The sequence below is a fragment of the Urocitellus parryii genome, chromosome 5 (assembly GCF_045843805.1).
Source record: "Urocitellus parryii isolate mUroPar1 chromosome 5, mUroPar1.hap1, whole genome shotgun sequence".
Lineage (NCBI taxonomy): Eukaryota > Metazoa > Chordata > Mammalia > Rodentia > Sciuridae > Urocitellus > Urocitellus parryii.
In genome coordinates, this window is record NC_135535.1 from 17,740,339 (window position 1) to 17,752,732 (window position 12,394).

At 47.0% G+C, this 12,394-nt stretch overlaps 1 protein-coding gene across 1 annotated transcript in view; it reads right to left on the bottom strand.

The window, feature by feature from the left end:
* Positions 1-12,394, bottom strand: part of Stab2 (stabilin 2) — a 154,639-nt gene that overhangs the window by 25,813 nt on the left and 116,432 nt on the right. The window contains exons 46-54 of the mRNA XM_026398214.2: positions 12,312-12,359; positions 10,322-10,405; positions 9,606-9,752; positions 8,833-8,973; positions 7,685-7,744; positions 6,225-6,401; positions 3,965-4,051; positions 1,331-1,477; positions 328-384 (exon numbers count right to left, since the gene is read on the bottom strand). Of these exons, the coding sequence (XP_026253999.2) occupies positions 328-384; positions 1,331-1,477; positions 3,965-4,051; positions 6,225-6,401; positions 7,685-7,744; positions 8,833-8,973; positions 9,606-9,752; positions 10,322-10,405; positions 12,312-12,359 (948 nt within the window). The remainder of the gene's footprint in view (positions 1-327; positions 385-1,330; positions 1,478-3,964; positions 4,052-6,224; positions 6,402-7,684; positions 7,745-8,832; positions 8,974-9,605; positions 9,753-10,321; positions 10,406-12,311; positions 12,360-12,394) is intronic.

Here is a 12,394-nt window from a genome sequence, read left to right on the forward strand (position 1 = left end):
AGGAATAAGGATCATCAATATCTAAAGGGCCCAGCAGACACAGCCAACAAAGCACAGCAGATATCATTATAACCATTTCTTGAAGTCTCCTGCAGGTCTGGAACCCCAGGAGTTTTCTAGACAGTTCCTAGAAGACGCGTAGTAGGTCACAGGCTGCCTGGGCGTGTGCGTCCCTTACCCCACTTGCTTGGTGGTTGAGGAATGACAGGTGGCATTCACTCAGCACACCCCCAGATCCCTCCAGAGCACACGTGCCCACACCCCCCAGAAGCCTGAGGTCTGATAATGAACCTGCCGTGGCTCTCCCAACATCGCATTCATGATTACCTTCAGTTTGCTCCACCGTGGGCATCTGGGAGTATTGACACAGCTCCCACAGTCCCCCTAGTGTGCAAGAAGAGAGACTCTCAGGTCAAGCATACTGGAAAACACCAGGCAATGTCCCTGTTTACCACCTGAATGGGCGGATTATGAATTTGTTCATATCAGTTAAGATTCCGCTTCTGATCAAGAAGATAAAAACAGACACACCCTAGCTTGGCCATGGAGAATTCTGAAGGTCTGTCTGGGACCTCAAATCTTTGGTTGGGTTCTTTGAACAAAGCCCCTGTTACCCAGAGCTGGCCCAGGGCTGCATGACCAGGTGCCTGGGGGTAGTGGATGCAGGTGCACCTCCATTTTAAGCTAGTGGTGACACCTTTAGCACCTCTCTACACCCTGATCTTTACCTTTACGATGTGTAAAAAGTAGAGGTAAAAATTCTTGCTGCTACTTGGTCTTTAGGGCATTGGCGAGAGAAAATCATTAGCCGGAGAAATGTGCGTGAACAGACTTTGGAACTTAGGAAGCCACCGCCCCTTATTGTAGAAAGGACAATAGGTTTGATTTCCTACTTTGACTGGTTCCCCCCTATTGTGGGATAGTTAGTGCATGCCTATGAGATGCCAGGCACTGATGCCAAACGCTGATACCTTTGCTACGCCGCCCCCCCCTCTTGGAGACTCAGTTTCCAAGTCTACCCAGTGGAGTTGGTGGTGGCCACTCCCATTGTTAGGTTTTGGTGGGGTCTGATGAGCACTGAGCAAAGTGGGCTGTTTTCTAAACGGTGAGGGGATGAAGGCTGGCCTGCTGGGTGGGCAGATGAGCAGGATGTTCAAGGCCTGGGCCTGGCTAGGAAGAGGCTGTGGATTCCCAATTTGAAGAATTCCACTGTGTGGACCCCAGATCTCTTGGTGCTGGTCCACGGGGGTTTGGGGCAGGGCTTCCACGGGATCACAGGGCTGCTCCTTGGCCCAAGGTGCTCTTACTACAGTGGTGTTTTAGGACTGACCGAGACATTGAAAGTGGTAAAGGTGTCACAGCGGCCTCCCAGGGTGGGGTCCATCAGCAGACAGTCAATGCCGTAGGCCACGCCCAGGTCGAAGAGCAGCTCCCGCTGCACGACTCTGCACATTTGGTCATTTAGAATGAGCTCGCCCTGAGAGAGAGGGGGGCAGTCAAGACTTCCTTCTTCCCAGGCCTTATAATGTGGCCTACATCTGTGAGAGGGGGAAAACACCTATCCATCCATCCAGGTATCATCCACGGACCATCCATCCATCTTCCACTATCTATTATCGATCTTCCCGTCACCTGTGCATCTCTCAGTCAAACAGCACATACCACGTGCCAGGTTCTGTTCTAAGCCTTTTACTGTGCAAACTCTTTTAATCCTAGCAACAACCCTAGGATGTAGCTACTGTTACCACTTCTGTTTGCAGACAAGGAAACTACAGCAGTGAGAGGTTCAGTGAATTGCTCAAGGTCACACAGCATATATGGCAGCGTGGGCATCTGGGAGCCTGCTCTATCGGCCCCTCACACTGCTGCACCCACATGGTAGATGCGCAGGCAGGGGGAGCTGGGGCGGAGCAGTGGTGACGTTGCCGTGGCTCAGGGTACCCTTTGCTGACATGGCTGCTTCAGGTGGGTCACTGAGTTTCTTATTTAGCACCAGCATCTAGCAAAGTGCTGGTTCAACTTCCTCTCCAAGAGATGCAAGTGGTGGGCTTTGACTTTATAATGATAACGCTATCTCCTCCTGCACAGGTCCCAGCATCCTTGAAGACACATCATTTCATTTCATGCTTCCAACAATCCTAGGGCTTCCCTCCCCAAGGATGCCCTGCTACTAAATTGATTCCTCTGAGATGTAAACTGCTTTTAGAAAGTTCTGTGAGAAAAGATAAATATCCACATCTATGGATGGGATAGAAAGAGTGGGATTCAGTGGAAGGAACACCAAAAAACTGTGGTTAGAGCTATGTACTCCTGTGCTGTGTGACCATGGCCAAATCACTAAGCTTCTCTGAGGTTCAGTTTTTTGTTTTCTTTTTTTTTTTTTACACCAAATAAAGGTTAATGATTCCCAATCCATAAGGTTGTGCTATTATCACGGGTCAATATCGCAAAGTGCTCTGAAAGCAATAGCAGCCCACCAAGCAAGTGGGGGTGTTCTTGTTGGCATAACTACTGCCAACTTCCTCCCCCACCCCCACTATATGAATACTGTTCTTATTCTCAAGAGACAGCCACTTGCTGGTCTCTGTTCTCTCCTTGAGAGATAAACAGCTGCTCTTCTCTGTTCTCAAGAAACAGTTACTTGCCTTCTGCAAAATCAGGTGAAGCCAGTCACCAGGGCTAAACCCGCCCCTAATGGGCGGCCACGATTCTGGCCTGTAAAAGGTCATGCTCCACGGGGAGCTGCTGCGGCTGCTCACTCTCTCTCCCTTTCTCTCTTTCTCTCTTTGTCTCTCTGTCTGTCTCTGCAGAGCAGCCGGTCAGGGGCCTGACAAGGAATCTGCTTATGCCTTGGAGTGTGCCTTGGGGTCAGTCCTGAGCCAGTCTGCTTTCAGGTCCTGTCCTTCTGGATGGGTGTCCACTTTGGAGATCGGATGGATACCTTCGGAGTGTAAGGACACTGAGATACTCTTCCAAAAACTGGAGTGAAAAGATGCTAACGTTTCTCAAACTCAGTTATAAATGTTAATGCAATTGCAATTCAAATGCCAAACAGACTCGGGCCATAAGATGTAAGCAGGATGGAACGTGTTGAAAAGGTCCTGAAAAGGAATCAACTCAACTGGGAGATGCATCTCTTTTTCCCTTCCTCCTTCCTGGGAAGTGGACACAGTTGCTGGAGATCCAGCAGCCATGTTGGACCTTGAGGTGACTTAGAGCCAGAACTACGAGCTGGAGGGGAGAAAGAAAAAGACCTCTCCCACTAGCTCTGGATTGGCTACCTCCAGATTTCTTTTACAAGAGAATACATTCTTATATATTTAATCCACTGTCATTTAAAAAAAATTATTAGTTGTTGATGGATCTTATTTATTTATTTATATGAGGTGCTGAAAATCAAACCCAATGCCTCGCACATGCTAGGCAAGCGCTCTACCCCTGAGCCTCAACCCCAGCTCTCCACTGTTATTTTTTTGTTTCCCTTTACATGCAGTTTAATCCTATCAGATCTAGGCATTATATGGAATTACAGAAGGTAGAATTTTTCAGGAAGTAGCCTGGGTGGGTAAAAATGGCAGACCTTCTCTCTGTTGGCTGATGTAGGGAGTACAGCCCAGGCTGGCCTTGACCTCTATCAGAGGGCTAGAGGTGAGGCCGCAGGGAGGCTGGGAAGGAAGGGACAGGAATAGTAGTGCATCTTCCTGCTTATGGGAGAATTAAAAAAAAAAAAGCAATTGGAATCTGCTGTCCTCCAGGTAGGGGGCTTCCTGCCACCAGCCACGAGGGCCGGGCTGGCCAGGACTGACCAGGTCTCTTGTATCCACCTTGCCCTCCCAGGGAAAGGACTCCTGAATGCACCAAGGAGCTTGCTGCCTGTGCAGGGAAGAGACAGGCATCTCACAGGGAGGTGGCTGGAGCGAGGCTGGCTGTGAACGGATTTCTAGCCCCTGGGGATGACACTCACGATGTCACGGTCAGTTCCACACTTGACACTGAGCTCCGAACCTTGCAGGGTATTCCAGGCCCTCCGGGGCAGGTCTGCAGCTGAAATCTGAGGGAGAAAAGTGCCACATGAATGCCTGCCTTTGGGCTGCTGAAGGGCAGGAAGGAGCTTTGCCGATAAGCTAAATTCAGGTGCAAAAGTTTTTGCACAAGTTCAAATAATTTCGGATTTAAGATGACAGTGATGTGACTGCGGCCAGCCCCGGCTGCCCCACGGGTATGCTTGGGGGTCCGGGAAGATGCCCTCTGGGTGTATGAGGCCAATGAAAGGCTGAGGGACTGTCTTGGGTTAGGCTGGGAAAGGGCTTCGGGTGCCATTACGGGCTGTGCTACACCCCTCAGAAGGTCACGTGGAAGTCTTGGTCCCTAGGACCTCACGATGTCATCTTATTTGCAATCAGGGTTATTGCAGGTGGGATTAGGTCAGATGAGGTGATTCTGGAACAGGGTGGGCTCAGTCCAACACGGGTGGGGAGGTGAGCAGAAGAGAGGAGAGGAGAATGCTGTCTGAAGATACAGACACACAGGGAGGGGACGGCCTTGTGAGATGGAGGCAGAGATCGGAGGGACATGGGCTCTGGCCAGGAACACCAGGGAGTGCCAGGAACCACTAGGACCCAGGCGGGGAGCTCGGCACTGCTCTCCCCTGCACCCTCAGAAGGAAGGACCCCGCTAGCACCTCTCCTGCACACATCTGGCCTCTGAAATTTGGAGGGAATAACTGCTGTTCCAAGCCATCCCATCTACGGTGACTCGCTACACAGTCCTAGGAACGTACTCCAGATGTTGTGAATAGACCAAGGTCAGGGCATTTCGCCTTCTTGGAGTGGACGGCTCAGCCCTGGCGAGAAACAGGAGTCCTGGCTGAGGCTGCTATGTTCCTATGGATCTGGCTTCTCTTATTGGTTCAGGGATCAATGGCTGATTATATCAAGACTAGCACGCCTGTAACCCAGTGGCTTGGGAGGCTGAGTCAGGAGGATTGTGAGTTCAAAGCCAGCCTCAGCAACTTAGCAAGACCCTAAGCAACTCAGTGAGACCCTGTCTCTAAACAAAATACAAAAAAAGGCTGGGGATGTGGCTCAGTGCTTAAGTGCCCCTGAGTTTAATCCCCAGTACAAAAACAAAAAACAAAAACAAAAAACTACAAAAAAACCCTCGAACAAACCAACAAAACAAAACAAACAACCCCCCCAAAAGAAAAGAAAAGAAAACAAAACAACAACAACAACAAAACTCCAAAGACTAGCTAGTTGCTTGCCAGACATTTTGGAATTGGGATAGAGAAAGAACCCATTTGGAAAACCCAGGGACATGTTGTCAGCAGCCATTCTGCCATGTGCATCCGGCAGGGGAAAGGCTGGTTTGCAATCCAAGAAAGGAAAGAAGCTCCTTGGTATTGGTTAAAATTTAAAATTCATGCCCCCCATCCCCTGCTCAAAAAAGATCAAAATAATGACAGGTCCAAGGAAGAACCATGGGTGGTGTACTTCAGGATGCAACTAACTGGAGTGGGTCAGGGGAGGACACCGAGGGTCAGGGAGGTGAGGTCTCCCTCCCATCACGGAGCCTGGGACACACCAGTAGTTCCTGGACAGCACTACCTCAGTACTGGACTTTATCATCCCTGGGGACATTCCTGCAGTCTCTCCTGCATTTAACAAATGCAGTAGTCCCCCTTTATATGTGGGGACACCCTCCAAGACCCCCAGGGGATGCCAGAAGCCATGGGAAGTACTAAACCCTACATGCACTTTGTTTTCTTCAAAACATAGGTACCTACGAGAAAGTTCAATTTATAAATTAGGCATACTAAGAGATTAACAACTATTAATAAAATAATTATAATAATATGTTGTAGTAAAACACTCAGCAGCACTACTCCTGTGCTTTGGGACCATTATTAAATAAAATAAGGGTCACCTGAACATAAGCACTACAATTATGCAAAAGCTGCTCTGATGACCAAGATGGTTACTTGGTGACTAACGGGCAGGTAGCATATATAGCATGGATACACTGTACAAAGGAATGATTCACAGCTCAGGCAGGATGAAGCAGGATGATGAGGGGTTCCATAATGTTACCAAGAATGATGCCCAATTTAAAACATGAATTGTTTACTTCTGGAAATTTCCACTTAATATGTTGAGATGATGGTTGACTTTGGGTAACTGAAACTCAGGAAAGTGAAAATATGGGTAAGTGGGAGACAACTGTACCCTGGAATCTCGGATCACATGGAACTTCAAGTACTCCTTCAGCTTCTCCTTGTTGACTTGGTTGAATAGGAAATTCTGTTGTTCAGGGGCCAGGGCTTGCAGGGCTTGGTCCGTGGGCCAGAAGAGAGTGACAGGGGTGTGAATGGGGTCAGTGATGACACTCATCAAGTCTGAATCCTGAAACACAGGGAGTCAACCCCTCACTGGTATGAGCACGTGCTGTGCAACCAGGCCCTGCCACACAGGAGGAGGACCTCTCTGAACAGTCCTGTCTGAGCTGCACCGATGCCTACCAGGACTCCACATGGCTCAAGAGTGACACAGACAGAAACTATGGGCTTATGAAATCCCAACTATTCTGACCCACATTTCCTTACAAAGCAAGTCAGAAAGTCAAATTCTAGGCTTTCATGAATAGGAAAATAAACTTATAATTTAGTGAACATCTTTTTTTTTTTTGACACAACTTTTGCCCAAACATCTTAATTTCTGAAGGACCAGCTAAACTTTTTTCTCATATTCCATTTAAAAAGCAAAACCTCTATAGGACAGTGAGATAATCCCACACATTTATAAGATTCCTAGATCATATACGTCCCAAGAAGAAATTGGGAGATGAATGTGGAGGAATCATTTTGAGAGCCTTCTACAACGTAGGTGCACCATGGACATTTTTTTATTTTTATTTTTAATTTTTCTAGCAACACCATGAGATAGGCTTTATCATTTTATTTTATGGAGCCCCAGAGAGGTTTTCTAACTTTCCATAAAAGTCTGTGTTCAACCAGACCCTGGTGAACAGGGGAGGGTGGCTATAAGTTTTAGGCGTGGGTAGGGGCTTTCCTATAATATCTTTGGAGATTTTTCATTTTGAATGTCTTGAAATCCCCATTTCTATCAAGCACCCTTGTGAGCCTGAGACTCAGATCTTTTGGGGGAAACCACTGGAATAATTCTGAGATGTATAAATTGTGCTATGAGGGACAACAGAGTTCTCGGAGCCCTTTGGGGTCCCCAATTCTCCTCCGTGATCTTTCATTTGAACAAGAAGGGTCTACAAAAAATTTGGGAACGGTTTCTGAAGTTTGAAAATTGTGATTTTAAATTCAGTTTCCAACTGCCTCCTGGCATGCCCCCCACCTGACCCCCCAGATCTCCAGCTCAGCCTCCCCATTTGTACGGTGCAGTTGGTGATCCCAGATGTGGACCACCTAGAACATCCTGCCTTCCTCCCCATCCCCAGCCACAAGTACCCCAAAGTCTAACCCCGCCAAACTATGGTCACATAGCTCAACAAACCATACAACATTTTGGGAGTAGAGTGGCAGAGAGCGACTTTGCACTCCAGAAAATTAGGTGTCCCCAATTAGAGGCGTCAACAGCTGTGACCTAAACAGCAACTGAGATGCAAAACAACTTTAGGCGGTTTCTCCTGAGACATCTGCCCCCCGGGTGTTTACCTGTATTAGCTTCATAAATCTGTTGTAGCCGTGGGTTGCTGCCACTGTTGTAAGATTTTGCTGCAAAGACAAGAACAGGACATGGAAGTTTCAGGCATACTGTTCAGAAGGTGCTTTAACCACAGCTGGTTGGAATGTGTAGGGTGGGTGGGCGTGGGACTGCGTGGGCTCATCAGCGCCCCTTGCTGCTCTCTTCTGCCCAGGCCTTTCTGCATCTTAGAGGCTGGAGGGCTAATCCTTGCATTTCACCAGACTCCCTTGCAGCTAGAGCCCCAAAGATAAAACAGGGTCCACCTAGCAGAAGCACCAGGCAAAACTTGGTGGAAAGGAATAATGTGGGATGGTAATGGCTGTGAGCAGGGACATGGGACCTTCTGAAGGTGGGGGCATTTGCTGTCCAGTCTCCAATGTCCTTGGAGGAGAGACTGAAATTTAAAAAGCTCTTAAAGCTAGAGTAGCCCTAGGCTGGTTCCCACTGCCCAGCATGCAAATTAGGCTTCAGACTTCCAAGAAATTTGGTGATGGACCTATTTTTTTTTTTTTGATACCAGGTATTAAACTCAGGGGTGCCTAACCACTGAGCTACATCTCCAGCCCTTTTATTTATTTATTTATTTTTGAGACAGGGTCTCACTACGTTGCTCAGGGTCTCAGTAAATTGCTGAGACTAGCCTCAAATTTGTGATCCTCCTGCCTCAGTCTCCCAAGCTGCTGGGATTATAGGCATGTACCCCCATGTCTAGCTGTACCTAGTATCTTAAGAAGTAGATTATTTGGTCTGCAATGAAGGACCCAGGTTGATATTAATAAATAAAAATAAGAGTTAAAGTGTTTTTTTTTTTATGTCCACTGAGAAGGAGTTTTACTCCAGATTTAGTTTAGTGATATCTAACATCTATCATCTGTCTCCTACATACTTAATTATTTGCCCTTGCAGACACTAAATAAAAACTTCTAAAATCCATGTATTGATTTAAAACAGACATTTACTTGTTTTTATCTCCTAAGAATAATTGTTACTAGACTTTTAATGATAGTTTGAGATTGAAGCAGCACAGCTGAACCGTTTCAAAGAGATGCTGAGTCAGCACGGAGATGGCGGCGTATTGAATCACCTGTGCCAGGGACCTGATGGCAAGTTCACCTACCAGAATCTTTCCGGAGGCGTCTCTGGGGGTGATAAGCAAGTTTTGGGGAGACAGTAATTTGTCTATGATATGGACGATTCCATTAGTGGTGATGATATCGCTGGATATGATCTTGGCCTTTTTGTTTAAGTACACTGTATCCTGAAATCAACCAGAAAAGAAAAAAAAAGATGCACAAAGAGAGATACACACAAAACAGCTTCTCACAGAACGCTTCTCTAACATGTCAAATCATCAGGAGCAGAGTCCAAAGGTCAAGTTACTTGAACACATTTTAAAATTAGGATTATAAAAAGAAACCAAGATGGGAATGTAATTTCCATCTGGAGAAACCAATAGCAAATAATATATAATCAAACAAAACAGACAGGTAATTCTGAAATATGAAATACACAAGTAGTTCAGAATTCACTTCTTTTTAATACTTTTTTTTTTCTACATTATCCTTATTTCTTTTCCTCTTTGCCTGCCTGGGGCTTCTCGCCTTCTGAGTTTGAATTTCAGCTCAGTGATTTTTCCTTGCTGCGTGACCTTGGGCAAGTTACTTGAACCTGTCTGAGCTCAGTTTCCTTATTTAGAAATTGAGGCTAATGATAATATTTTATAGAGTGGTGCTGTTTTGAGAGTTAAATGAGTTAGTACTTATAAACTACTTAGAACAGCGTCTGTGTGTGGAAGCCACCCACCGTGGGTTAGCTGTCGCCATCGCTGGTTGACTGTAAGGAAAAGGAGGAGGGGGAGAGGCCTTGGGGAGGACAGGCGGACGCTCTTACCTGAGAGACGGAGATGACAATCTGCTCTCCTTGGAGGGAAGTGGCATTGGGGGCCAACTTCAGGTTCTCCAGCAGCAGCCGCTGGCAGGCGACCACATGATAGCGAAGAATCTGGGGCATGAGGCCCTGTTTGTCCCAGTCTTTAATCTGTCATAGAAGGTCAGAGGGCTCGGGCCAGAGGCAGGCCTTTTGCTGCAGCTTGTCTTCTGCCCTGCTCTCCTCCATGATTCCCCACATCTCCTCCCTCCCAGACTCTGGGCAGTGGGTGTCAGGCCCACAGGCAGAGGCCGTTCAGGCAGGAGGCAGGAAGAGGCCAGGTGCCTTCTGGGCCTCACTGTGGACTCACAGAGTGGAGGGGCCTCGTGGGCCTCTGGCCAGCACCTCACCACATGGTTACCTCCAGAGCCCCACCACCTGCTCCTCAAAGAGAACCAACCTCCCTTCCTCCCTCCCTTCCTTCCTTCTTTCCTTCTGGTAGAGGTTCAGATCACGGAGACTTGTTAATTTTCTCCAGCTTTCTGCTCTGTATCACAAATGTCCTTGCTTCTCTCGACAGGGGTCCCTATGCTGAGAAACAGTCCCTTCTATTGCTGTTCTACTCCACCTGGTCCTAGGTCTCCTGACCAGAAAGGTCACTACTGTTGGTCCCAGTGCAAGGTCCTCAAAGCACATTCTAGCCCCGAACCTCCCCTACCCGCCCACAGCCGCACGCTTACCCGGGGTTCCTTGTCAAAGGCTGTAGACAAAGGTACAAACAGAGTGAAGGGCCCAGGCCCAGCCAGCTCTCGAATGACATGCATCTGTCGGGGGAAAGTGGAGCCCCAATAAGGTAAGAGAATTCCTCCTGACACGACATCGGCAGGGTTCAAACAAAGACCAGAGAGAGTGGGTGCTGGCAGAGTGGAGGGAAGACCGAATGGAGAGACCCGAGACTGAGTCTTGGATTCTAGTTCAGCCCGGATCCTCTGCCATCAAGATCACATTTACTTTTTTCCAGTGATAAAATCAACACATGCTCATTAAAGAGTATAAAAATAATGACCTACCAGCTAGAAGCAAGACCTATTACTTTCAGATTTTCTTTTCTAGCATCTCTTTCCATGTCAATATTTTTCATAATTGGGATAATCATACAAACATAAAAAACAAGATGATTCAATGTTGTACTCATCTTCTTGCAATTCTAACATAATAGTGTTGCCTCAGTTAACTGTTTTCTTCTAGTTTTTAGTGGTTTTATTCTTCAGTGTGTCTGGAATTTGTTCAGACGTACAATGTGCAGAAGACCTCAGACTTCATATTTTCACCTAAAGTGTTCACCAGTTGCCCTGGTCCTTTCTCTTCTCCACTGCTGTGACTGTACTTTTTCATATACAGTCATGTGTCACTGAACTACTGGACACTTTTGAGAAATGCACTGCCTCGGTGTGAACAGCACAGAGGAGGTGGCGCAGCCGCCTGCACACCTGGGCGCTGGGTGCAGCCCAGCTCCTGGCTCCTGACGCTTATAGCAGGGGACCGGCTGCGCATTGTGGGGAGCTGAAGTAATGTCTACACACAGAAAAGGTCCAGTGACACTGTGACATCAAGGAAAACCAGTGGTCACTCCCTTGGGCACCTGAACGGAGCTTGCAGGAGAAGGAAATTGTCCTGGGTGGTCATTGGTTGGGGAGTGACGGTGACAGTGAGGACATACTGAACTCAGGCCATGCTAAATATATAAAAAGGTTTTTTCTTCAATAATAAGTTCACTGACTGCAACTTTTCTACTTTTTACATTTACATTTAAACTCTATAAAAGTTTTTTGGACTCTTTTGTAATAATGCAATTTAAAATGTACCAATTTGCCTGGGTGCACACAACTATTTTCTACCTTACATTCGTTTGTTATAAGAATTTTTCTATTTTTAAACACTTGTGAAAAACCAAGACACAAACACACATGCCAACCCATGTTTGTTCACACCAGCATCACTGCAAACATTTGAGTGATGTGTCACGCTACACATCACAATGGCTATGATGCCACCCTATGATATCACAATGGCTGTGACATCACTATAGACAATGTCTATGATGTCACTATGTGACACCAAATGGCTATGACATCACCATTGTCAATGGCTATGATGTCACCTTATGACATCACAATGGCTATGATGTCACCAGGTGATTAGAAATTGTCAGCTCCATTATGATCTTTTTAAAAAAATATATATTTAGTTGTAGGTGAACACAATACTTTCATTTTATTTTTATGAGGTGCTGAGGATCGAACCCAGTGCCTTATGCATGTGAGGCGAGCACTCTACCACTGAGCCACAACCCCAGCCCTCCATTATGATTTTAAGAGATCACTGTGCACGAGGTGTCCCCGTGCCACATATTGGTGCTGCATTCTTCCGTGTAGAATGTGTCTGTGAGCGTTCATCCCTTTCTTACATGCTGCTCACCTGAGGCCCAAGAGATGCAGCTCACAAATGACAAACAGGGCCTATCCCAGAAATCCAGGGTCTGAGATTTTCTTCCACCTCCACCAACTGATGGCTACAACTTTATCTTGTATCTGGCTTGAGATCCAACTTCCATAATTAAATTTCTTTCTTTTGTAGTGCTGGGGTGGAACCCAGGGCCTGGCGCTTGCTAGGCGAGCACCCTATCACTGAGCCACACCCCAGCCCCGCCCCAACTCGGCACATTCTTACCTGAACCTGGAAGAAATACTGGGAGGTTTTTGGGTTCTTGGGAAGCTCCTGCAAACAAAGACATGGGATTTTGCTTTAGGCCT